This window comes from Hakea prostrata, chromosome 8 (genome assembly GCF_041222555.1).
Source record: "Hakea prostrata isolate BN-2017 chromosome 8, UWA_Hpros_2, whole genome shotgun sequence".
In the NCBI taxonomy this organism is placed as follows: domain Eukaryota; kingdom Viridiplantae; phylum Streptophyta; class Magnoliopsida; order Proteales; family Proteaceae; genus Hakea; species Hakea prostrata.
This window is the reverse complement of record NC_142607.1, coordinates 14,937,202-14,964,352: the sequence shown is the minus strand read 5'-3', so window position 1 is coordinate 14,964,352 and position 27,151 is coordinate 14,937,202. Positions and strand designations below refer to the sequence as shown.

The window sequence follows — 27,151 nt, the reverse complement described above, 5'->3', positions numbered from 1 at the left end:
TGACATCTTTGGGTTTAGACTCCAAATACTCTTCAAGGGTTTTTCCTTTCTCTCCTTCATGATCAGATTCCTTCTTCGTGGGTTAGTTCAAAGGAAAGAACATACAAGTCTCTTCTTCACCATCAAATTCCTCCATAAAATCTGAGATAGGCTTGTTAAGCACCAGGAGCATTTCTAATTTATAAGAAAAGTCTTTTATTTTAGTTTAATTTTTTTGTGTGTGTGTGTTTGAACATGAGGAGAATGCAAATATTTTTTTTCATTCTTATGTTTGAACTTCTATGCTTACCTTTAATCTCCCTTGCAACAAATGAAGCCATAATAAATTTTACAATTGGGGTGGATTGGGACTCACGTGGATAGGTAAAATGTATTCTATAGGAAATGTCATTTGACTCATTTTCAATTGGTGTCTAATGTTATTGCGAGAAAAATGCAAATATTTCCTTAGAAAGTAAAATGCATTTTACAGAAAATCCAAAAATTTCCCACCTCCCATGCAACTAGGCAGAGTAAATAAATAAATCTGCCTCTGGTACCTAACTGACATTCTTAAAACTTCAGTTTATCTCTTGGACTTGCCCTACTCAGCCACAATGCATTGGTAGAGTATGTGCTTCTCCAGAGGACGCTTACAGTCTCTGCAAATCTGAGCCTCTTGGCTTAAGCCTTCATCATAGGGAATGATACTGAAGTGGTTACAGGGGCACTTGACTGCAGGGGTTGAAGGTGCTTCAAGAGCATTTCTTATTGCACCCAACAAACCCAGCTTCTCTATATCATTCCCCCATGAATGGAAAAGCTTCAAGCAGTCAATGAGCTGCTTCCCACCAAACTTTATAACATCTGCAGATGACCCTTTTCCCATTATAGCCCAGCCATCAACACTAGCATTGGAATCTAACAATGAAGTTACCTCTTTCAAGACACCATCAACATCACTAGTCCTTCCTAACCTGAGTTTTGATCTCTTCGTGCTCTCTAAACGAAGCCAAAAGAAGTGCATCTTTAGGTAAGAGAGAGAGACACCAAGCTTTGCTTCAGCAACAGTGTCCATAATCTTCCTTGTATGTTCATCAAAGTCCCTCTTACCAACATACACCAGCTCTAGCTTCACACCTGCACTTATTATTTCCTTCATCAAAAGAGTGAATTCTTTGATCCACTCAAGATCATCACTTCCATATAGGCAAATTGTTCGTCTCTCTTCTACCTGAGATCATATCATTGAGTTGTTAGGCGTAACATACTTATAAAATAAAAGCCTAATCTAGGACTGACTAAATTCAGTAACAGATGAAAACATTAAACCAATTGATAAAACTCTTCCAAGAACAACAGTAATGCTCTTCCAAGCATGATTATATATAAATTTCCCAAGCTAGTCCAGGAAAGCTCTGGGGTTCAAGAAAGGGGATCCAAGCATTCTCAATCTCAGAAATTCTATGGCAAAGATTCAATACAAGGTAGAGAACTAATGTATGAACAAAATAGATGGTAGCAACAAAAACTACTAAAAGAGAAATGGGAACATGCAAATCTGTCAGTGTTCCTCACTTTCTGAAAGAAGAAGCCCAATCGGTAAATGCATGTTGGTTGACTGTTTGAGCAGTAAGGTCCACACAACTGAATGTGGGATTGTATCAATTTCTGCCATGAGCTTGAGCTCATATACTTGTCAGTGTTCATGACTTGACAACATACAGTTCAATTTCCAATGGCAAAATCCTAATTTCTTTATTTGGTAGAGAAAGAAAAAAATTCTCACTAGTGATGGGACTAATTGATTGGGTCTGTCAAATGAATACTAGCTAACAGAAAAAACAAAAAAGAAAACAAATCTAAGGCAACACAGATTTTAACATGATTCACACACCTACACTATGTTTATGTCCATAGGCGAAGCTGAATACATTCTCACTATGTAACAGAAGAAAATTATGATGGAGATCTTTTGAGAACACCCAAAAATGCATTACAACTTACAAGTTCACAAAACCCAATACTGATAACCCAAAATTTCATATGCTTTGCAGAAGAACAGTGAGGTCTTACATACTAAGCAGGCAAACAGGTCCATATTTGGGTCAGGTCATACCCCCACCCCCCCCCCCCCCCCAATATCACAGCCCAATCCCTCTGCTACTTATACCATCACAGATCACAAGAAAGGAAAAAAAGAAAAAAAAGAAAAAGATCCGTTAGGTTGGCAACACAGTATGTTGGAACAGGTCAATCTTCAAACCATGCAAAGAATCTGAGGCATATATAACAGGTCATCATTGCATTCCCATCCAAATCAACAAAATCAAAATTATCCCTCTTAATGCAACTAATGGTACCAATGGACATCAATGTAGAGATTCCTCTTTATCATGGTGCAGAGAAGCTTGGCTGGTAGGAAAACAAGGAGAAAATTTCAAGTTATCTTTTGTCGTGGGTTTGACATGAAAATTACCTAAAAAATATACCCCCACAAATCCACCCAACATAGACATCGATTTTGCATGTCCTGTTCATTTCAGATTTTGCTAGCCCTAGTTGAAAGTATTCAGCAGAGTTCTTTTCACTTTTTTTTATTCAACATTCAAACGAATAAGTGAGAATTAACTGTATGAGAGGCGAGAGACACTAAGAAAAAGCATACCCAGTAGGACACCAAGGGGTTAATTTCGTTCACCAAAAGTTGCAGCGACAACCCTGTCTCTTCCCAGAGTTGCAGTTCCCTGGCATCTGAGAAAGGATAAGCCTTGGGGCCACCCCATATCCATATCATATCCATCGCATTAGATGAGCTTACTCTCCCTTGCCTATCCAAGGCCACCATTAATGGTTCTTCCATGAAATGCCACTCTCTCCTAATATATTTCACGATTGCAGCATTAAGTCTCCATGGTTTGCATATCGAATACCATGGTAAGGCATTAGATAATTGATGGTACTTCTTTCACTTCCCCCTCAGTCCATCTGCTGGAACATGGGAGAGGAACCCATATGATCTCGTACTGTCTCTCAATTTCATTTTGTTGTGGATGATCATACGTTTGCTGCACCAGTAATAGCAAATCCTCCAGAGAACCTATGTCAGGTTTTGATACAAAGAGAATTACTTCTTTATTTATTAGCTCAGATACTGCAACCTGAACATAATCACATTGGAGTATTAGGGGGAAAAAGGTAAATCAATGTCATCCTTAGATGTTAAAAAGATATAATCTACTTTCACCCAAACTCCTAACATAACCAGACCTTTGCTTGTGCATTGCCACGTCTCAGTGGGAAGTCATCTTCTAGAGCAAATAAATTCTGAAGTATCACCTGGTTGTCAACATGGGTTTCTTTAAAGAGATCCGAAAGCTTCCTATCCAGCTTTGCCTCTGTGTCATATAACTAAGGGAATCACTAGCTAATAAATTCATGTTACAAAACATTGTCAATAATCTTAAGGACATCCCTGTTAACAAAGAGAGAGGGATTGGATCCTAATATGCAGATATTTAACCTGGTCATGAGGATTCGTCATGGGGTCAATTCTAATCTAACAATTTAATTTTTTTTGGTAAATAATATAACAATTTAATAACTAGACCCGCTTTGAATTACTGTAAGGCATTCCTTTGGTAAGTGGTACTCAAATTAGAGATCCATAAAACACCTAATCACTAGCAGTAACCATACTGATGTTAGAGCTTCTAAATCACCCTGAGTACCAACCTATCTGATTGCAGCACAAATCCACCTGCCTTCTAAGTTTATCATAGATGTGGCTTACCCAACAGACCAAACTTGAAAGTTCCCAAGTTGCAATGGTTGTTGATGTTGAGTGCCTGAAGAGCGAACACAGGGAGCTATTGTTAATTAAAAGAAATATGTAATCAAATAGGAACATTTTCATTGCTGACATGAACAAGATCACAAATTGAAAAGGACCATGTTATCAGTTTGGAAAGGATGAAGGGAAAGGAACATGCTCTTGCTCATGTTTTGCAGCGACCAAGTCTGTAATTTGAGAGGAGCAGATCAATGCACTTCGAATGACCCAATAGGCTGCTATATAGATCTGAGACCTGGTAGCAATCATTGTTTCTTGCTCCAGCTCTACATGTTGCAGTGGCAGATATTCAAACCTGATGACGCATTTAGTCACTTCCAGCATGGTTTTAACAAGAGAGGTCAGAGCCTTGAACCGTTGCTTGAAGACACCCAAATCACTAGGCAGTTGTTTAAGCATTGCAACTGATACAGCCAAGGGATTAAGAGGGCAGAGCTGCATAATAAGCCAAAACTCCCCATAGTTTGTAGCAAAAGCTACAAGTACTAGAACCAATTTCGCATCCCATGTATAACTCCCCAATAACTCGAGAACAGACAGCAATCTTTCCTGCAAATCTCCATCTCCAGAGCATTTGCACAATATCTGTAAAATTGGGCAGTAATGAGTTTCTAATGGAGGCAGAGAGAAGGAAAGGAAAAGGGGGAGAGAGAAACATACTTCATATGAGATCCTATTTATGGTAGTTCCAAGTGATTCATCTGAGCCAATTATTCCTGTGTCGCATAAATTCTCTACTGCAGTAACTGCACTAGCTGGTATATCTAATCCACCAACCTGAAAACATAACAAAATTGCAGGGCTTACTGTCTCTGCTTAATTAGTTGATTAGACTGTTTTGAATTTGCTTGAATTACCCAGTTATGCTACACTACTATAAAAATCAACTCACTGAAATGGTTAAAGAATATGCAAGGTCAGGGATCATGCTAGTACATTTGATGTGGTAGCATAATACATGACATTCTCCATCATTTGGAGCAGCAATTCAGAATCAATTCGACGACCATCAGGGTCATGTGTAAGGAGGATCTTCTTAATTAGAACATCCTCTAGGAATCGAGAAGAACATTTGGAACGTGGATAAGCAATCGATTGCATGTTCAGGAGGAGAGAGTTAATTCATGGAAATAACACATGGTCCTCTGTGTTTGCTTACACCCCTACTTTATAGAAGAGTAAAGCAGGATGAATCTACTTTCATTATTCAAAGTAATCAAGTTGATTATAAATCTTTGTCCTAGCAAAAATAAATAAATCCCTGTTCCTCATGTTCTTGTGCATGTAATGCATCTGAACTAGAGTCTTCTGGTGTTCATTATTGTTTAGAAAATTCTTGAATACTGATCTGCTGTGAGTACGAAGACATTAATCTATGAAGGATGAAGAAAGTTACCACCTATTAACCTAAATGAAAGACAGGAACAAGATGCGAGGCCTTGGTTTAGACTCCAGCTCCTTTTTAAGTTTTTATTGAATGCTTTTCTAAAGGATGGTCCTAGTCTGTCCCACACCCTTCGAGAAACCATTTGCCCTTAACGGAAATATTCTAGTTTTGTTTAGGGAATCTCAAGAACAACTAATTAACTCATACTGAAGTGATTTAAGCACCTGCAGTCTTATGTTTGAGATTCTGATTTCATTACTATCATCATTTCATTCAGCTAGAGAATTTTAGCTTTATTTCTTTTGTAAAGTTCTCTATCACATCAACATGGTGATTGATTCACATACCTATTCTGGTTCAATATTACTATCTTGAGAAAAAAGTGCCCAACAATGATCAATTGAAGATCTGAGTAGTGCTGCTTTCAAACGTTACAATATGTTGATTTTCCTTTTAAGTTGTCCTGTATAATCACTCTCCTAACTTTACTTTAACAAGGGAAGGAAGGGCATTGCTTTTTCTTTTACTCTGATGTTTTGCTCATTGTTGTTCGAGGAAGACAGGATCTTATGATTTTCTTTTTCTTTTTCTTTTTCTCTTCAATTCCACTCTTTTTTCTTTGTAGGTTTGGGGTTGGGGGATTCGTTGTGGGAGGTTGTGCGAAGGGTGAAGCAAGAATTAGTAACAAACCCTAGCTGCAACTAGCTTAAAACTCACAAACTGAGCTAACCCAGTAACTTCAGACCCTGTACATGGAGAATCTGTGTTCATCTAATCAAGAAGCTCAAGGTATTAGGTGAGAAGGTTGAACAATTATATCAAGTTACCCAAGATTCCAATTTCTCCATGGATGATTATTCACAAATCCATTTTCTAAATCCCCAATTTTCTCAATGGAAAACTGTAGAAATGGTTACTTCAATTAAAGTTAAAGGAAGAGGAGATTTTTAAAAGACAGGATACTATTTCAGTTGTTAGCTTCAAAGTTGTTACGCATGGGAAGGAAGATAAAGACATAAAGGAAGAGGATATATTCTGAAACTTACTTTCAATAGACAATTATGGTTAGCCACTTTGACTTAGCCGAAGAACGAAACCCAATCTGAAATCCGGAAGATCCCTTACCTTGCTAGAGAAGCCAGAAACCCATATGTGGATATGGGATTAGCTGAGCTACGACACGTGGGCATCCAAGTGTTAATATCTCTGCCTCGTGTCGGGTGCATGGTAGAAGCGTTCGAAAGTGAAATGGGAGACTCTGCGAGAGTGTGGATGCAGCCCTCTATGGTTGCTCATGGTTGCAGCTTTTATGCGCCTCTGAAACAGTTGCTGAGCATTGGCCTCCTCCATCGTCGCCTTCCTCCACCGCTTGTCGGCACCATCTCAGCTCATCTCAATCACTCCCCGTCTTTGCCTCCTGATAATAATAGGTTCTGCAGAGGGAACTTTCTGTTCTTACCAATGGAGGTATTTCTTTCCTCTCTGTACTCTGTAATAATATATCATACTCTGTTTTTTATGCTTTGTCTCGTTTCTTTATTAATTTTACTTTGAAATCCGCATGAATCTTTAGTTCTTCTCCCTCCCTCCCTCCCTCTCGGCTTCCTTTGACAGAGGAAAGGAATGAAATTCAAAGACATACGGTGATTGGTTCTTGATTAAGCAGTCTGTATCTTTAAAATAAACAAATAAACTATTACTAAATCAAATCATTCGATGGAAGATACCTCCATTAAGGCATTAATTCCACCTTCACTCATTGCTGGGTATTCATCTGGTTTCAAAGTTTCTTAAACTTACAGCCATAGATGGATTTTGCCGTAAGTCTGTTAACTGAAGCCAGAACCCTAATTGAAACCAAGCCATCGCAATTGAAAGCCGCCTCCAACCGTGACTAACTAGTGATGTGGCAAAGCTGGCTCTACTTTAAGCATCAATTCCCCAGGATCAAATTGAAAGCTCCAACCCATGAACCATAGCGGTGCAAACCCAATATGCAGGATACTTCTCACTAAACCCTTACGTGGTCAGTTTCAATTTTTCAATGTTAGTGAATCAACCCTATTTTTAATTCCAACACCTGGCGAATTTAACAAAATGACGAGTTTCAGAAACTCGCTGAATGTCACAATTTTCTTGATAAAAGCTGCAGGCTTTGTTTAATTATTATTATTCTTTTTTTCTTTTTCTTTTTTTAAGTTATGAACATATGCTCTGATAGAAAGACAGACTTTGAAAGATGAATGTCATGGCTTGTCATAAGACTTTTGTCGAGAAAACAAATGAATTTCCTGTTGAGCAGCGGATGCTTAAATTTTTCACCAATTTTACTGCTAATATGCATCCTGTGAGGGAAGTCATCTATTGGAGATCACGGCAATATGAGGATTTTTTGGGTTGTTGTGGGATTAACTTTATCCTCTACTGATTTACCATTTCTTTCATGGGTTTTCTTTGTAACTTTCTGAAACTCTAACTATTCAGTTCTTCTTTCATGGGTTTTATCAGACAGTTTTTCTTGAGTAATCACTTTGTTGGTAATTTTTTTTCTCCCTTCTATGTTCTGCTTACCTTAAAAGGAAGTTCAAGGAATTTTTTTTTTTGGGGGGGGGGGGGGAGTTAGAAGTTCAAGTTTCTATTCTGTTTTCAAGTGTGAAGATGAAAAGTGGCTGGAGTGCCACATTTCCCCTCCCAGTCCCATCTCTCTCTAAATCCTTTTTCACTTCTTTTTAAATTGATCAACATCATTGCAGGTCAATCCACCCTGTTCATCAGCCTCATGCTATTCTGCAATCACAAGATATTAGTTGAGATCATGATAGTCAAAATAGGGTTACCTTGTCTAGCGATAGATAGTTAATAAATAAATTGTCTAGATATTTTATTTTTTTGGACGAATAAATAATAATATAAAACAAAAAATGAACTGCTAGGATGATCCAAACTGGGAAGGATCAGGGAAAAGGGATGATTTGGGAGTTGAGACCCCAGGGGACAACAATGAGCCTGTTCCTAGGGGAATCAACAACCAGGGGATGGGGAAAACTAATGACTCTAACCAATACATCAAAATAAATTGCATTCCAAATCGAATCAAGAGATCGTGATTTAGAAGTCCAACGCCTGAGATTCCGCTCCCACTAGAGATGGTGGATCATAGTGCCAAAGACAAGCTTACCTATCCGGTCACAAATAGAAGAACCTGGGAATTTACTAAAAATCCAAGACCAGTCACAATCAAACCCAAATGAGCGGCGGGAGCGGGGCTAAATGTAAGCAAGGGTTTTTCTCCAGAGGGAGTTGGAGAAGGGGCAGGAGAAGAATAAATGCTCAATGTCCTCGGTCCCAGTCCTGCAAAGGATACAATTGGGGTTCACAGGGATGTGGCTGGAGATAAGGAATGCCTAGATTGGGAAAGCATGGTTTAGGGCTCTCCAAAGGGTGAGGGCGTGCCGGGGGATGTGACCTATGAACCAAACCGGGGGCCAGGTGGGGGAAGGGGTGGGGGGAAGGGGGGGGGATTGAACCAAGTTCCAAGCATAAGTCGTGGTGAAGGATTTAGAGGTTGAGGGGAGCCAAACTAATGTATCATGGGCGGAGGGGATGAAGGGGGGCAGGGAATTCCAGACTTGTGTGAGACTAGGGTGAGGGGCAGAGGTCCAGAACAGTCGGTGATGAAAACCGATAATAGGGATGACTTAGGGATGCGGATGTCATAGACAGTGCAGGGGGGGGAAGAAGAGTGAGGAGAAATAACCATCGGATGCCACGGATCTATTAAGAATTTAGTGGAGAGGCCCGAAGAAATTTAGGTGGTAATGGTAGGGAGAGCACGGGGCCTGAGAAGGAGTTTCCTCTAGGTCCAGGAAGGGTTGGAAGGGATAAGGGACGGTCCAAAAAGAGTCCGATTTGGTCTAGATATTATTATAGACGCATATCAAAAATGGAAAATGCTAGTAAGATGGAAAATGAAGAGACATATAGGATAACGGGGTCCGATAGGACCAAGTAACTATGAATTTCTCTTGGACATGCTCCCATCGAGAACCTCAAATTTGTAGTGGAGGCTCTACTTGGCACACCTTCAAACACTGCAATTATCAACTCTCTCTCATCAAACCAAAAGATATATGGGAGGGGAGCATAGTCATTCAAATATATTACATTATTACCATTCAATCTAGTATTTCTTTTCTTTTCCTTTCTTTTTTTTGGGTTAACCACACTTCTATTGAGTAGAAGAACATGCGCCGAAAAACCTACAAGTAGCAGTTAGCCATGGAGTGGATAAGGGCCATACTGTCAACATTTGCATAGACAAGGCCTTCCGTACTATCTGTCGCCCAACAAAGGAGGCCTTGGAATCCACCGGATCACTGATGTTAATCTAGCCTGCCTCCTTAACCTCATTTGAAAAATCACCTCAAAGCATGACTCCATTTGGGTTAAGTGGGTCCACTCCTTTCTACTCCATGTGGATTCCTTGTGTGCCCCCAAGGTTTCATAGTAACATCACATCATCAAAATTCAGAAAGGGATGATATAACCATATCCATTTCCTAATAAAGATAGCAATTGAAATTCCTTGATGTGTATGTTCATCACAAATGCTGAGTAGAGTGTCTTTAGCCCGTATTACAAGTTTGATCAAGCACTTCTTAATTTTGGGTCTAGTGGACCCCAATAAATAACAAGAAAAAGACATACTTCTCCACTGGATAAATATATCCACCTGAGTTCACTAGATTAGAAAGTAGTTATAACAGTCCATGTTGCTCGCTTGTAGTTTAAGATAAACTCCTCTCTGGCACTTCCTCATTTTTGCCATCTAGAACCCTCTCACTGAATCCTGCCATGGAGAAAAGTGTATTAGTTTCATTTTTTGTTGGACTTTTTTTTCAGACACTAAGCCCAACAATGAAAAATATTGTACTGAAGTTCCTGACAATAATTCTGTAGCGATTCTGTACCGGAAGTGGTATTGACAAGAATAAAGGATTAATAGAGCATTTGCAGAAGTATGGGATGATTAGATCCAGTAAGGTGGCAGAAGTAATGGAAAGTGTTGATAGGGGATTGTTCATGCCTGATGGAGTCCCAGCTTATGCTGACAGCCCTGCACAGATTGGGTATAATGCCACTATATCTGCACCTCATATGCATGCCATGTGCCTTGAACTGTTGGAGAAGAATTTGCAGCCAGGCATGCGTGCGTTGGATGTTGGTTCAGGTATGATATTTCATCCATTTATTCTTGGTACACTATTTCTCATTCTCTGAAATGCTATTCTTTATTCAAATTATAGTCTATTTGAGCTAATTGATTTTTCATTCATAAATTATTCTGCTAAAGTATTTCTCATGCTCTGGCATGCTACTCTTATATTCACATTATATATGGTAAAAAGCTCATCAGAAGATTATCTCAGCTTAGTTTGCACCTGGAAATGGGTGTAAATTTAGCTTGGATTATCCTCTGCTAAATGTGGAAGATTAAGTACAAAGGTGTACAGCCATCCTAACACAAGGCTTACAACTCGAAAAAGACTGTATGTGCATGTCCTGTTGTGTTTAATCCATAAGGGTCCCTTCATTGACAGCTACAAACGCGAGGAAAGGTTGCTTGACCAATCCATTTGGCAGGATGGCATCATCAGTCATACAGTTGGCTCAAATAAATGGGCCTCATTGTTCAAAAGCTAATCAGATTGTTTAGAAAATGTTCTCCTAGTAAATAATATTGTGGCTTATGGGTTTAATGATTCACGGCTACCATGTGACAAACATGGGTGTCAATGTGATCAAAGACCCTTCCCCACCTCACCCTTTTAGTTGAAGTGGATGTTTTATAGGCTTAAGATCAATACGAATATACAAGAATGCCCCTAGGTTTAAATTACACAATTTTTTTTGGGGAAATTATTAATAAGCCATACAGGGACCAATACCGGACGGGGTGGGGGGACCCCGGCCCGCCTGGGCCCGGCGGGGGGCTTGTTCCCGCGGGGCGCGCCGGGGTCCCTCCCCCCATGGCTGGCCCCGGGTCCTTTCTCCCCCCCCCCCCCGCCGGAGCTTTCCCCCGGGCCCGTAAGGCCGGGGTGGGCCGTTGTATGGCATGTTTTGGTATTATTTGTGGCTTTGAAAGCTATCCTTTTCTTCAAAAACTCATTAGTCAGTTTATCTTTTCTCCTCCTTGTTTTCTGTCTCAGCTAGGTGAGATAGACGACCCATTCCCTTAATGATACTGCTGGGCACAACAATACAGGTAAAATCTATTCAGAAAGCAAAAGGAGAGAGAAGGATTCGAACCCTCAGTAGTTCTGAATAAAGAACTATGCTGGCTTTTAAGACTGGGGCTATTAACCACTCAGCTATTTCTCCAGAAGAAAATCTCTACTTTCTTTTCTATTCTTCCAACTAGAACATGACATATGAGTAGTGAATACCATCATTATCTGGGCTAAAGCTTGACTAGTAGGGTGAGTGTGGAGTTTCTTTAAATACTCGTACCATCCTGCCACTTCCAATCATGTGGTGTTCTGTGAAGGCCAACTTTGCCGACCTTGTTAAAGTTAACTCTCATATGTCCTATGTAAAACGTATATGGACAGGCTTGCTACCCATTGTGGATGGATATCCGTTGTATCCTATTAGGCTCTTTTATGGTATGAAAAGTCAATTTGCTATCTGTTAAATGGTTGTGTTGAAATGCCATCAATTTGTTTTACTTATTCACAGGATATTTTATCCAGTTTACATCTATCAAATCTTTGTTTGCTGTGATTTTTTTAGGTACCGGGTACTTAACTGCATGCTTTGCAATGATGGTTGGACCTCAAGGTCGTGCAGTGGGTGTAGAACACATTCCTGAGCTGGTTGCCATGTCCATAAAAAATATCCATAAAAGCCAAGCTGCTCCCTTACTGAAGGGAGGTTCACTTTCTGTACATGTTGGTGGTATGTTCTTACCCGTCTGTTAAATATAATCAACATGGAAACATGCATTACCCAAATGGGGGGGGGGGGGGGGGGGGGGGAAGGACAAGACTCAGTGGATCCAACTGATCCGTTGGATCCGGAATTACGTAGTATCTGACTTGCTGCTCAAAATTCATTTCAGTGTCCGTTGATACCAACTCCAGATTGGTATCTACCCAATATGATCCTGATACTTCAAAACATGTTACTCGGATTTTGATACCAAGAACTCTGGGTAAAATCCTTGGGTCATCAAATAACAGGCTAACTATCATTTACATGCCTTGCAATAGAGAGTTTTGCTGTGGTGACCATTGATTATTAGGTGATGCTACTGAAGGCAGGTTGTTTATATAGCACATTAGATGCTCACATTAATTGATTTATAGTAAGATATTGTTTGATCAAAACACAGTGCTTCATTGTCACAGATGGCAGGCAAGGATGGCCAGAGTTTGCTCCTTATGATGCCATCCATGTGGGAGCAGCTGCTGCAGAGATCCCAGAACATCTTATCGATCAATTAAAGCCTGGTGGGAGAATGGTGATTCCAGTTGGGAGCTTTTTCCAGGATTTGAAAGTGGTAGACAAGAAGCTTGATGGTTCTGTCAGTGTGTGGACTCAAACATCGGTTCAATATGTTCCGCTGACAAGTCGAGAAGATCAACTGCGTGGTTATTGAAAGTGGAAGTTGGGGAGTTGATTGAAACTACATTGTCTATGCAGTATCAAATGTTCTTCCCAAGGATCCAGGTAAAGCAGCCTTTGTAAATTCTGCAAGTTTGTATATTTGTGAGGATGCTGTGTTTTCTACTCAAAATCAAGAAAATCTACTTCCCATTGTGGGTATGTAGATCTGAAAAGTCTATCACAGATTTTCAAGTTTTTTGTATTATTTTAAATAAAATAGGTTTCAGAATATACATGAAACACAATCAAAATGAAATTTATCAAAAAAAATTAGAATGAAAATTAATACCAAAAAGGACTGGAAATTTTCATCCACAAATTTATTGGTGGTTTGGATGTTGGACAGTGCTGGCCCATACCCATGTGAAGTTTTATTGGAGTGTTTGGTATAACCATTCTAAACCCATATGAAATCAATAGTATCACTGACTTTCTTTTTTTGGGTAGACCAGTTTTTATTGAGAAGCACCAGAAAAATACAGAGGATCCTGAGCCCAAAGCTCCCTGATCCAAAGGGTAAAAATCGGCCAACAAGTCCTACTGGTAATGGACAAGGCATTTCAAGCCAAAGAATGGGGGAAAAAAACATTCATTTCTCTTGATAAAAGGCAAATCTTACAACTCACAAATTCAACAAATAAGGTATGAATGTAATAGACAATAAATTTCAACTTTAGTGCCTTGTCTTCCTCTTCAATAGCTGAAATTAAGCCTAAAATATGTATGCACTAGGATCTTGATAAAGGAGAAAGAAAGGTAAATAGTGGCTTTTGGGTTTTCTCTTGAGGAAAGAAAATCTACAAATTTGATAGAACAAGAAAGTCCATTTGATAGAACAAGAAAGTTTCCATTTCTTCTTGTGAAGAAGAAAAGAGAGTGTGTTTTTCAAACTTTCCTCCATTTCCAGCCCCATTTGATAGAACAAGAAAGTTTTCATTTCTTCTTGTGAAGAAGAAAAGAGAGTGTGTTTTTCAAACTTTCCTCCATTCCAGCCCCATTTGATAGAACAAGAAAGTTTCCATTTCTTCTTGTGAAGAAGAAAAGAGTGTGTTTTTCAAACTTTCCTCCATTTCCAGCCCCATCCCCATCTTCCTGGTGAAGATAAAGGTGAGGTCGACATTTGAAAGAATTGATATTTATCAAGAAAAGGATAGAAACTAAAGTAACTTCAATTCAGAATGGACAGTCCAACAAACCCACTGTCTCAAAAAGTCGAGATCCTGTCGCATTGAAATGGAAGCTGCTTTTTGTTCTCAAAATGATGAACAAAAACAGAATGGAAATCGAACTGCTTATGGAAAGTATTCATGGTGCAGTTCGAAATATTAAATAGGCGGTGGAACACTTTACTTAATTTTCTTCAAGTTAATTAGTACTTCAATTTCCCAGAAAATAAGAGAAGTTAGTTCCACTATATTTATAAACAAGATTCACAAATTGCTTCACGACAAATTAAATATCAGAAAACCCTAGAATTGGATTTAACTACTGGTCAATAGTATCTCAGCCGAAAATCGATTCAGGTTCTACTATTCAGTTTAGATGTCAACCATTGAAGTAAGAATTTGATGAGTCTAGATCTTCTATCCGTTAAGGTAAAGGTTTGTGCTCTCTATGTACTTTTTTATCACATATTAGGAGGGAAGTCACGGAGTCCATTAAGGTTTCACTTCTGATTCACTGGGTTAGAACTTAGAGGTCTGCTCCCTTCTTAATTCGTGAAAGTGTGAGGAAAACACTGATCTTATTCAGATGAGTGGAAGATCTAGACTTGAATGGGATATTCTCATATATAATTCATGGGGTGTCTGTGTTTTTCAAACATAAAGTAAGGTGTCAATGTTTTAAGGCCTCCATTTTAAGATGACACTGTAAATTGCTTCACGCATTTTACCCTAGTTCACCTCAATGTGGCTACAGAGGCCCAAAGAGGTATGGATCCTCTACTGACTCTCGGGTGCTACTCCACACCCCGCCAAAGCGGGACCCCGTGTCCGTCGGCAACACAATGTGATACATGAACCATACTCAACAAAAGTGATGAGTCTCATTCAATTGATCCATTCATATTCGGATCCAATGGCAATACATCAGATCAAATAAGTCCGTTCACAATAATCCCCAATAAATCTAACCTAATTAATCAAAGGGGCTGGATGAATCACTGTCAGAACCAATTATTTTTGTAACTTTTCTATTCTTAAATATCCGATTGACCCACTTCACCAGTTAAACTTTTAATGGTCTGATGATGTATACTTTCACATTTATAGAAGAAGAGGCACTGCCAATGGTGAGTCTAGTTGCAGGTTCATATTCTTTACATTGCCAGAGAATTTCTCTTTCTTCTTGCAATCACCACACACTGAACGTACCGTTTTCTTGTTATTCCAATTAAAGCCGGGCCTAGCATCATTAAATTATTCACCTCTAATACAAAATAAATGGAAAAAGAGAAACCAAACCCCATGAAAAAATTGTCTATGAATTGACAACAAACCCTAAATCTATACGTAATTCTTTTCATGGCTTCATTGACATTTCAGACCATTTTCCCATTAGCCGAATTTTAGGTAGCTCACTCAAATGCTGGGTCCTGCATAGTTTGAATGGATCTCCCCCATTTTTTATTCATCTCATTTGGTCTAAAACTCACTCTGGAACAAAATTTTCGATTTCTTTATTAATATTATCGTCAGGTAAGCATTTCATCAAACACCTATTAGCCATGTTTTAACTTGTGTGTGGTATACATGGCTAAATAACAGTTTAAAAGATCGAAATTCAAGTCAGAATAGGTACTCTGGCCGATTTCAGTTCAGTTCAAGACTGATTCAAACTAATCAGATCAAAACTAATTGACTAGAATCAACCAAAATGCATGTAAGCCTTAGAAATTATCACAGTTCTGCTCATAGTGTGTTTCTGATAATACTTGAAACTAACCTCCCCAGCTCACTTTTTTCTCAGATGAGTAGTGCCCATTAGAGTTTAGTGCTCTGGTAGTTGAATCTTCCAACTCTTCTTTATGAACCTGGGACCAATTCCTTGCCAGCAGTAGTCACTTTTCTCACCCCAGATGATCTTTTCTCTTTGTATTCTTCTTCAAATTTTCCCTCAAAATGGCATCTTCGTAGGAATAATGAATAGCTATTAATGCCATTAAAGAATTAGCGAGGTCAAATTGTTATCTACATATATTAACTAAAACAACTTTCAGCTATTCTAAACTAGATACTCAAAATGTAATGCTTTAAACAATTTTATACATAAACCTTAACTCTATCATGTACAACCCAATTCACAGCTTCCACTACTGGTAGAGATGGTGAGATATCATATGAACTCTACGGTACACGTTTTGAAGATGGTGGGTGATGCATTAATGGCGGAAACCCATCAACATGTGCCATTTGTTGCAGTGTTACTTTGCATTTCTCCAAAGAAAGTCAAGAGGAAGCAATTAATTCCCCTATAATCAATGCAACAACTATATATCGTCTCTAGGAATCTTCACTCCAACGCTTCGTGCCTTAACGATTTCTATATATATATATATCTAAACAACCAAGCCTACATGAACCCAGTACAGTTTCAGCATTGCTGCAGACAGGTAATGGCAATGAATGAAAATCTTTCCCTCTCCCTGCCGAAGGTGTTGATATCTCATTTGAGATTCTCCGACTTAGCTCTGGCTCTGTTGAGTCTCTTCATACTCAGTGTTCTGGTTCAGAAACTCACCAACAAGGGTCCCATGCTATGGCCTGTAATGGGGATTGTTCCTACTCTGTTCTTCCACCTTCATCACCTCTATGATTGGGCAACAGAGTGTTTGACAAAATCTGGAGGCACCTTCCATTACAGAGGAATGTGGATGGGTGGAGCTCATGGAATTGTCACGGTTGATCCGATCAACGTCGAATACATGCTCAAGACTCGGTTCATCAACTTCCCCAAAGGTCAGTATTACAGGGAAAGGTTCTATGATCTACTAGGTGATGGCATTTTCAATGCAGATGATGATCAGTGGAAGGAGCAGAGACGAGCTGCAACCTCAGAGATGCACTCCTCACGGTTCGTTGAGTACTCTCTACAAACGTCTCAGAATTTGGTGCATCAGAAGCTGCTTAAGCTGATAGAACAACTCTTGGAATCAGGGAAAGCTGTCGATCTTCAAGAGGTCTTGTTATGTTGTGATCCGAATTACCAATATATTTATGGAGATCTATTTTGGAAGCAATGGGCTTGGCCCAAGCCCAGAGCCCATCACTGATTCAGTTTACGGTGAGAGCACGGCGAGGTAGGTAGATGGTATGACCTGACCTGACCTGATGGATCGACTCATTTTCCAATCATTATGAGATTTGGAATTTGTAGTGGCGCCCTTGCGCCCCCTACTAGGCAATATTCGAAACTTCGAGTTTGACTTATGCAAATATTAACCCAGTAAACTACCCATGCAAACATGGCCCTATCAGCATAATCCCATCGGAGGCCTAGTATAATCCACAGAAGCCGGTAGTGATCCCATGCCTAAGCCAAAGAACACACAACTATCAATGTGAGAATTGTTGTAATTTGCTTCTGGTTCATGTTTTGATTTCTGATTTCTTTGTATTTGTTTAATCAGGTCCTTCTCCGGTTCACATTCGATAACATCTGTACGGTCGCATTTGGTGTCGACCCAGGTTGCTTGGCCGTCCACCTTCCTCATATCCCCTTCGCTGTAGCGTTTGAGCAGGCAACAGAGCTCACACTGTGGAGGTTCACGGTGCCACCATTTGTGTGGAAGACCGCAAGGTTTTTCAGAATTGGACGAGAAAGACTGCTCGAAAAGGCGGTTCGGAATGTCCGTGAATTCGCCGCAAAGACGGTGGCAGATAGGAGAATCGAATGTCGAACCAAAGATGGGTCTGACCTTCTGTCAAGGCTGATGAAGGTCGAAAACAGAGATGAAAATGGCAAAACAGCGAAATTCTCAGACGAGTTTCTTGAAGATTTCTGCATAAGCTTCATCCTAGCTGGACGAGACACAAGCTCGGTAGCATTAGCCTGGTTCTTCTGGCTTATCTATAATCACCCACATGTAGAAAATCGCATTCTTGACGAGATCAATGGCATTGTAGAATCACGCTCTGTTTTTGGAGGAGAAGTGGTGTTTACGAGGGAGGAATTGAAGAAGATGATATACCTGCAAGCAGCACTTACAGAGTCACTAAGGTTGTACCCAGCTGTTCCGATGGATTTCAAGGAGGTTAGAGAAGATGATATCTTCCCAGATGGAACATTTGTGAGGAAGGGAGCGAGGGTTCTGTACAGTATCTTCTCCATGGCTCGCATGGAGAGCATATGGGGTAAGGATTGCAGAGAATTCAGGCCAGAGAGGTGGATCAATGAAAATGGTGAATTGGTGATAGAGAACCAGTTCAAGTACCCAGTGTTCAATGCTGGACCTAGGTTGTGCATAGGGAAGAAGTTTGCTTACATGCAGATGAAGATGGTGGCAGCTTCTGTGTTGCTGAGGTACTCAGTTGAGGTGGTTCAGGGCCAAACAGTGGCTCCAAAGATGACTACCACGCTCTACATGAGAAATGGTTTGTGGGTTAATTTCAAGCCCAGATCCTAAATCAACAAGAGCCCAGCTCATTATAGAAGGAAAATGCCTATAGCTTTCTAGCAGTCCTATCTATTATGATGGTTTGGCCATTTCTGCTCCATGGCTTGCACATTTGATGTAACTTTCTCAGGTGTTCTCACCATTTTTATTATATCTTTCATCTTTTTACCAGAAAAGTAAACCATAAATGCTTAAAGGTAGACTCTACGTCACTAGATGTGGTTGAACCATAAATACTTAAAAGATGGACCCAACTCAAGATGTGGTAGATGTGGTAGAGAAATGTGAAGGAAGCAAGTAGAGGATCCAGACCTACAAGGTAGACCGTGTTTGTACAAATAAGGAATTATTGTATTCTTCCATATATCAGAGGATATTGTGCGTGTATCTGAAGCTTTCCGGCACTGTTTGGCTCTGTAAGGGAAATTTAAGAGAGAACCGAATATTTTGACACTGTGAGGTGATGATCATGGAAGTTTGTTCTTCTAGATTTGAATTTTTTACTAGCCTTCGCTTCGATTTTCACGATTTCCATTCCAAGCAAACAAAAACATTTGCCTCCTAGACATAAATGGATTTCTCAGCCAAGTTTTTTCGATTGTATGAGAAACCCAAAATAGTGACTAACTAAATGGAATCAAATTAGTTTTAGTTCTTTTCAACCAAGAAAAAAAAAACTTTCAGTTCTTCCCAAGAACCACTGATTTAGTCATCCTTTTGTAGTTACCTAACTTACCTTTAGTTGTGTTTGCTCGGCTGCATTTTATTGGTACAAAATTAATAAGCACCGATTAGTACAATTCACAACTCAAAATCTCAAATATCCAGGCTTGAGATATCCTATATTCTGATGAGATAGAAGCCTCCTTATTGTTGCAATACTAGAGAGCAGACAAAGGAATAGGCTTACAGAAACAAAACAACACAAGAGCACTAAAATTTGAAGAAGCATCTCCTTGCATAGATCAAACAAGATCAGCTGTAAACGCTCTGAATGAGTTACTGTCAACTCAATAGATTGGAGAAACAAAAAGGAAAATTACTTCAGGAAAAGGAAGTGAAGAAACTTGTTAATGACTTCAAAATGCCAAAAAGAACTTCCCTTGCAAATCTATAAAAATAACAGAAAACAAGTGCCCCCCCCCCCCCCCCCCCCAACCCAAAAAAGAAAAAGAAAAAAAAAACCGGGTTTCTCTTCTCTCCTTTGTCCTTTCAGGAACACAACAATTTACAAGAGACTCAAAAAAGGCCCTTGGAGATTCATCTCTTTAAATCAGAAGGAGCCACGCCTTGGTCTGTCTTCTGCAACATTCACCCTGATGGCCCTCCCATCCAAACTCTGCACCAACACCATCAGACAATCAAGACAGTTGTTCAGTAAGAATTCAAATTTCCGGCTCTGCAGTACGGTTTCAACCTCACATGATCACGAGTGGAATCCAGAATCATGGAGTTAAATGTGTCCTGCTATAGTTTCTTAATCTATATCTAAAATAAAAATTCAGAAAATTAGCTAACAGACAATGAAAGAATACACCCAGAGTTCATATCTAACTGCGACATGGTCCCAAAACATTTTCATTTTTGAGGGCCTTGTTAACAAGACAATACCAATGAGCTGATCTTTGCAAGACGTGTAATCAGATGTGCAGTATCGCCTATTCTGTATGTCCCAACTAATAAAGATTCCTAAGTAATGGCTTTTTGGTTATAGAACCTGGATCCATTATATGTGTTCGATTTTCTCTAACCTCCACTTGAAAATACAAGCCCAATTCCACAACTTAGGATTGGACTCATTCCCCTGGACTGAGGTAAATTATCACATTGAGTTCCGATCACTAGTATGAGCTCACACAAAACCCAATAAACAAGTTTCCCATCAGAGCAATCCTGTAGGCAAAATCCGTATTCGAGGTCCAATTCATAATTGGTCAAACTAGCTGAAGTCACGATTAACACCTCTAATCCATATTAACCAGACAAGATAAGCAGATCATGTTCTACAACAAAAAGGGTGTTTACGAGTCTGATCCTGCCCATGCAGGTCCTAAGGGGTGAGAATGGATTTGGTCTTAAACTTAGTTTCTTTTTTCTGCATAAATAGCCACCATCAACCATCAATGAAGTATCATCGTAACATAACCTCTAAAGAGTAACTAAGACATTTTATAGCTGGAAAATAGGGCATGTATCTTACCTGTCCATCAAGAGCAGCAATTGCGTCATCCAACTCAGACTGTGAGGCCATTGTTACGAAGCCAAACCCACGTGAGCGTCCAGTTTCCCGGTCATATACAACCTTGGCATCCACAACCTTGCCATGTTCACTGAAAACCTGCTCCAGACGAGCATTATCCACTTGCCATGGCAGGTTTCCAACATAGATCCTGAATGAAGGTTCAAACACTCGAGGGGGTCGTTCTGGCTGGGACCCTTTTGGTGCAGCCTTGTTCACAGTCAAAAGCCTGCCATTTACATCCTGCTTAAAAGAATGTAAGTGTCAAACACTCTGATGAACTAAATTAAAAAAGGCTCCACAAAATGGCAAGGAAACACATAAGTATCCACAATAACAAAGTCAACATACTTTTTTACAATGTATGGAGGACAAGTAGGAAAATAAACCAATTTCATGCATAAAAGACAAAATGGAGACAGGTAGGACCGTCAATGCATCTTATCCAACAAAATGTAGAATACAAGTCAGTATAATGAGATAATCATGCATTTAATAAGAGACCCAGCAACAACGCGCAAGCTTTGCAGTGTATTATCAACTGGCCTTTCAATAATTACCATGGCCCTCACTAATAAGGTAAATCAAGAAGATTGATTTGTAAGCATTGTAGGTTCAGTACTGGTGACATATTTGCAATGGTCCCCCATATGGGTACTGAAGGGGATCGAACCCCCAGATACAAATTTCCAAGAAAATATTAGCATTGGAGACCGTACATCTTATTAAATTACCAAGTATTATACATCTTATAAGGTTACAGTCTGCTTATTATCTCATTTAACCATAAAGATTTTCCCCAGCCAAGTGGATCGCATGTCACATAATGGAAGTATCGACTTTTGGGGGTTCAACTTCCAATAGCCAACATCAGAAGCTCCTTTCAGCTGTGACAGGGGGAGATAAATGTGTAACAGACCTTGTTAATTCCTATATGTACACAGATATGAAGAGTTGAGAAACATGATAGGGTAAAAGAGTTACCAGGAATACACCAACCGGCTTTGGGGGAAATATATAACAGAATTGTAAATTCAAAGAGATTGAGTGAAGTTTTACCACTGAATCTTCTTTTTTTTCAACCATAAATAGGTCTGATCTGTGACAGGCCCACTATATCCATTTTCCTTATCCTCATCACACAAGGGATCACAAAGGGGGGAGAAAATCATGGGTGGAAGTTGACCCAGACAAACTACATCTCATATTAAGAATGAACTGGAACCGATTGCTTGCAAAGAAATTCGGTTCCTCCATGCTTTGATGACCACTTAAATCCAATCAGGCTTTCCAATTTGAAATAGTTTTATCATTTTTATGGCTTTCTACGTCTAAGATAAGTTTAACTCTAAAGTGCTGAGAGGAAGATGGAAGGAATCAAAATCAAAGAGTACAAACAAGTCTTTTCAAATCAAAGTTGTGATGAATTTGACTGAATAAAACCCTAATTTGGTTATATGAAAGATCATATAATAATGAGACTACATTTTCAGTTCATCATACAGAATTAACAATGGAAATGGAATGAAAAAGTGTCATTGTTGAAGTCAGCAACTGGCAACAAGTGTACCCAGGGTTTCCAAAAACACTTCATCCGTAGTCAACCATTGCCCTTTAAATTCAGTGTCTTTGACATGAACACAGAAATGGGACCCCCCAAACCTGGTACCAGAAACAAACTAGATCCAGAATTGGTATAGAGGCTATAAGCATAACAGAAACTGCATTTTACAAAGAATGGCCACTCACAAAATCACATCTTTGCTGATCAGTCCTATAAACTTGTCTTCCTATATCCTTCAGTTGATTCCTAATCCAAGAAACACACAATGTGCCTTCCAGAATACCCTCAGATCAAGCCTCAATAATAAAAAAATATAAAGTGGTGGCACAGTCTAAACAAGAAAACTTTATGAGGTTACTGACATTTTAAGGCTTGTTGCATAGAGAACATTAGCATAAAAATGTTTGACAATTTCATAGCCTGTATTGAATTTATAAACTGTGACATATCAATCTTCAGTAGTTTATGAGAAGTAAAACACTAATCTATACAAATCTACACAGTTTTGTATCTCCAAATGAACAGATATGAGTCTTGTAAAGTGCTGCCTTGAAAATGAAGTATATCCATGTTTTGGAAACTAGAGGAGCAAACATATACAAAATTTGGACACACCGTGTATGGGTTTAACAATAAACAGAGCAAATATACCAGATAACCCAAGATTCATAAATGCAAGTTTAGGAAAGTATTCACAGATATGAACGGAGAAATAAATTCCATTTAATCTGTAACCAAACAAGAAACATAATCATTCAAATATATTTATTTGAAAACTGAACAATGTTAACGAAGTGTTGCTACCAGGAGCTAAACAAGTTCACAGTCAAGAGTCAGAAAATGAGAAATAAAGCATCTTTCAGTCATGACCAACAATCATCTCGGCAGATTCTTTTAGTGGGGGTTGGAAATACTTACGTAACGGTGGAACATTTCCACGGCTTTCTCTGCTTCTTCCACGGTACTCATCGTCACAAAACCAAATCCACGACTTCGATCTGTTTCCCGGTTGTAAATTACCTACAAAACAAAATTAAAAACACCTACATCTAGAGAAATTGAAAAGCATAGAGAAATAGAAACCACAAAGCACATCAGTAGCACAAACAATTACCTCTGCAATCTCGACAATTCCAGCCTGGTCAAAGAGCTGAGCCAACTTTTCGCTGTCCATATCAAACGGCAAATTGCCAACAAACAGTTTGGCATCCTCAGGTGGCTCTGGATAATCTTCTTCTCCTTCCTCTTCAACAAATCCATCTTCAGCACTTACTTCATTATCTTCGACCTCGCCCTCGCTCACTTCTGTCTCTTCGCTCTGCTTATTCTCCAAATCGAGCTCCCCTTCTATAACTTCCTTTTCTTCCTCTTGTTGAGCCCAGTCTGAGGTCTGCGACACAAAAGCAATCACATTTGATGGAGATATCTTCTTCTTCTTGAGAGATAAGAATGACGGAAGCGAAGAGGCAGATAAGCAGCTTAGTTGAAAGAGTTTTATGGGTTTTGTGGAGAGAGCAACAAATGGATAAGCAGCCTTGGTGGCGAAGAGTGTCGAAGAAGGAAGGTAGCCATCTGCCATTGACAGCGGCTTGAATAGGTGTGTACAAGCAGAAGACATGGCGGAGAGAGAGAGAGACAGAGAGTGAGAGAGGGTGGGGGTGGAGGGAGAAGAGAGAAAACCTGGGAGGAGATAAGGGGCAGAAAAGGGTGGGAAAGATGAAACCCAGAAAATCAGAAATGTAGAGTCGAAAAGCTCGAGATATGATATTCTAATTCGCAGGTGAAAATCCACGAAATCCTAGTCATTGGGCCTTATTGGATTTGGGCCTAATTGATGGGTTCTCAAATTACATGCTTTTCCACCACAGTGAGCCCATTTATATATGGGCCTGGTTGATGGGTTTTCAAATTACATGCTTTCCACCACCGTGGGCTTTTAAAAGTGATTTTATTTGAGCCTAAAATTGGAAATGTTTCTTTCTTTCCCGCTCCAGTGGCTCAGGGTTTGTCCATGTGATGAACAGGAACCATGACTTCTTTCATCCAGAATAAATCTGGATCGTTCATTCAAATTCCGAAAGATCAGAACTCTTCAGATTATAGAAAGAGCATCGTTGGTCTCACACCAACAAGAAGCTCCGTATATTTGGATTGGCTTCAGCACCTCACAAACGTGGCGTCTTATCATTAGTTGTGACTTACGACGGCCTGAGGACCGTTAGATCAGTCGGTGATGAAGGGAAATCAACGTTATCGTTGGATCCTGTTTAACTAACGGATGCTTGACCTTTTATTCTAGCGTTCCATCGAATAACAAACCATGGGGCATTCTCTTCATTGATAAGTTAATTTATACTGAAAGAGTGTAATTTGATTGGTCATGGATTACCATTTTCTTGTTCTGGGGTATCAAGTGTAAATGATTACTGAAAAACTTGGGATCTTCATTAATGCACAGGATACTTGCAGAAGAATCATGAAACTAGCCTTTGCCAATATTTTAACCTAATTTTTTGTATATATGATGGACTTTATTGCATGCACCAAACTTGGATTGAAACATCAGGGTCCATTTGTCTATTTGGGAGGAGACAGGTCAAAGATGAAAGCTTGTTGCAGGTTACCATACAAGCCATGAAATAATTCAATGCAGCATGAGTGGAGAAACATTTAGAAAGCACAAGCATCAACAAGGTTACTATTTCTCTCCTACAGAACCCATTCTAATACATGCAGGGTTATGTTAATAGGAAAACACAATTTATGATCTTGGCCTACATGACAGCCATGATATTTGACTAGCTTCAGCTGAATAGCTGTTGCAGAGCATATATCAGCAAATGAAAGTTTCTTCATTCCCAGCTATATGTTGGGGGGTCCTTGTTACAAATCCTTCCAGCTACTGAGATGTGAACCCAACCAAGTCATAATTTATAGGAATCATATCTACTTACTTGTCATCTGTACCATTAATCTTTATCTGCTTTTTCGCACAGAAGGGTCTAGGTTCCACCACAGCCACTCGTGCAACCATGGTTAGAACCCACTGGTTCTCTAGATTCACAAAAGGATCTAAAAGATAACAAGAAAAGCAATAAGACAAAGGGCAATGATCAAAGCTTATGATGATCTGAAACAAGCAAAGAAACATTGTTTTTGGTTTACCATTAAAAACCCATCTCAAGTCTCAACCAAACCCACGTAAAGAGAATTCAAAATGATGATTCCTCTTTTCCTTTTGTTGCTCACAGTAGAAAAGCCTAGAGATCTTGATAGGCATATGTCGCCTCATACCGTCCCTTTTGGGAGCAAGCAAGCAAGGTTTTAGGAAGGTTTTCAAGCTTTTCACTACTACCATGTAAGAGTTGTGCACGTAAGAAGGGAAAACACTAATTGGAACCATGCCTGGTCAAAAAGGTTTAGCGATACAGAGAGCATTTTAGGTCTTTTTGACTTATTATCTTATGGGTGAGGCTTTCCTTCTTGGCCAATGAGTGACTCAAGCAATTTCGGCTTATTGGTGTTTGGTGGACTCTATGATCAACCTTCACCAACTTATCTGATTAATTTATTTATCTACTCTTTTTCTTTGTAAAGATTTGTTTATATATATATAACATGATCCATTCATTGCCTCCTGTTGGAACTTGGAGCATGGTGTGTTTCTCATGCATGCTTTCCCTTTAAGACTTTTATTAATCTAAATTTGAGTATGCTTTAAACATTAGAGAGTAGTGAAGTCAAGGAGAATTAAATAGGCAAAAATCTATTTCCTTCACCTTATATACTCCTTACGTTTATTGTATGAGATCTGTAATGTTTTTGTTTGGAGAGCAATTCTTACATAAAATCGTTTTTATATGTTTGTATGTTTAGAGATTTTTTTTTGTTTGAAAATGAGTTTTTGATAAACCCATTCTAAAGATACTTTCAACTTCACTTGTAATATGAAAATTCTAGTTTTTGAGAAGGGCGCAGGACAAGAGAGCAAGATAAAGAGGTTTACGAATAGGGGAGGAGGTGGAGTGGGCTTGAGAGACTTTCATTGTCAAGATCATTTTATCAAGTTTTTCCTATTGATTCATTCTTAAAGGAGAAAAGAACGAGCCATTTTAACAAATACCGACACCCATAAATGGATGGAGTAGTGGTGGAACTAATCTATAGAGAAGCCAACTTTGCTTCTGATTGATGGCTAAAGTATCTTTCAGAAATAAAGACACTTTGACACTCTTTCATGTCCTTTCTCTTGACGTTGAGGGTATCCTCCAGACAAATCTTTTACAAGACGTGGGGTCTTTTGGGGCTTCTAATATAGTCTCCTATTTATGTACCAAAAAAGAAAAAGACATCCATCTGTTTTTTTACTCTAAAATCAAAAGAACACCAGAACCATTCTCAAAGAATGTTATTACATGTATCCTATGTCTGATGTTCTTTTTTTCTTTTATCATAGTAGTTATCCCTTCCATCATATATACATATCTCGGCACCCATTGACAGAGATGTCTTTCTCTTTGTCTGTATGATGATTCCATTTAACAATTTATTTGAGAGAGGCCTTCCCCCAACTAATGAACATAATTAATGAATTCCATGCTCAACTAATCTGGCCTTAGAGCCATTTCAGCAATTAACCTAGAGAATAAACATTATTTTAATCTAATAATTTAGATGTCAAAGGAAAAAGGTTCCACTCTTCAGCTACTAGTTGGGCAACTCCCACACCCACCGACCAATAAAAGTATAATTAAGAAAATCAAAGACCCTTAATTAGATGGATTAACACATCACCAATCAGATTTGCCTTTTCAAAATATCATTTCCCATTTCGAAAATAAAAA

The 27,151-nt window shown here is 39.2% G+C and overlaps 4 protein-coding genes across 4 annotated transcripts; 2 read left to right on the top strand and 2 right to left on the bottom strand.

The window, feature by feature from the left end:
• Positions 1-222: 222 nt before the first annotated feature.
• LOC149007203 (sieve element occlusion protein) lies at positions 223-6,252 on the bottom strand. Its single transcript, XM_089165544.1, is given in 7 exon segments — positions 223-1,213; positions 2,648-2,941; positions 2,943-3,140; positions 3,250-3,377; positions 3,715-3,827; positions 3,972-4,609; positions 4,769-6,252. Coding segments are annotated over 7 exon segments (2,166 nt in total). The 5' UTR covers positions 4,934-6,252; the 3' UTR covers positions 223-583.
• Positions 6,253-6,278: 26 nt separating this feature from the next.
• On the top strand, positions 6,279-13,353 carry LOC149007202 (protein-L-isoaspartate O-methyltransferase 1-like). Its single transcript, XM_089165545.1, has 4 exons — positions 6,279-6,686; positions 10,179-10,449; positions 12,012-12,176; positions 12,629-13,353. The coding sequence occupies exons 1-4, from the start codon at positions 6,378-6,380 to the stop codon at positions 12,877-12,879; spliced, it is 996 nt and encodes a 331-aa protein (XP_089021671.1). The 5' UTR covers positions 6,279-6,377; the 3' UTR covers positions 12,880-13,353.
• Positions 13,354-16,264: 2,911 nt separating this feature from the next.
• On the top strand, positions 16,265-18,930 carry LOC149007201 (cytochrome P450 86B1-like). Its single transcript, XM_089166371.1, has 2 exons — positions 16,265-17,067; positions 17,518-18,930. The coding sequence occupies exons 1-2, from the start codon at positions 16,369-16,371 to the stop codon at positions 18,511-18,513; spliced, it is 1,695 nt and encodes a 564-aa protein (XP_089022497.1). The 5' UTR covers positions 16,265-16,368; the 3' UTR covers positions 18,514-18,930.
• Positions 18,931-19,649: 719 nt separating this feature from the next.
• Positions 19,650-24,028, bottom strand: LOC149007200 (28 kDa ribonucleoprotein, chloroplastic-like). The gene is made up of 4 exons (XM_089166380.1): positions 23,422-24,028; positions 23,226-23,327; positions 20,705-20,986; positions 19,650-19,843 (listed from the first exon to the last, which is right to left on the bottom strand). The coding sequence occupies exons 1-4, from the start codon at positions 23,923-23,925 to the stop codon at positions 19,778-19,780; spliced, it is 954 nt and encodes a 317-aa protein (XP_089022506.1). The 5' UTR covers positions 23,926-24,028; the 3' UTR covers positions 19,650-19,777.
• Positions 24,029-27,151: the final 3,123 nt, after the last annotated feature.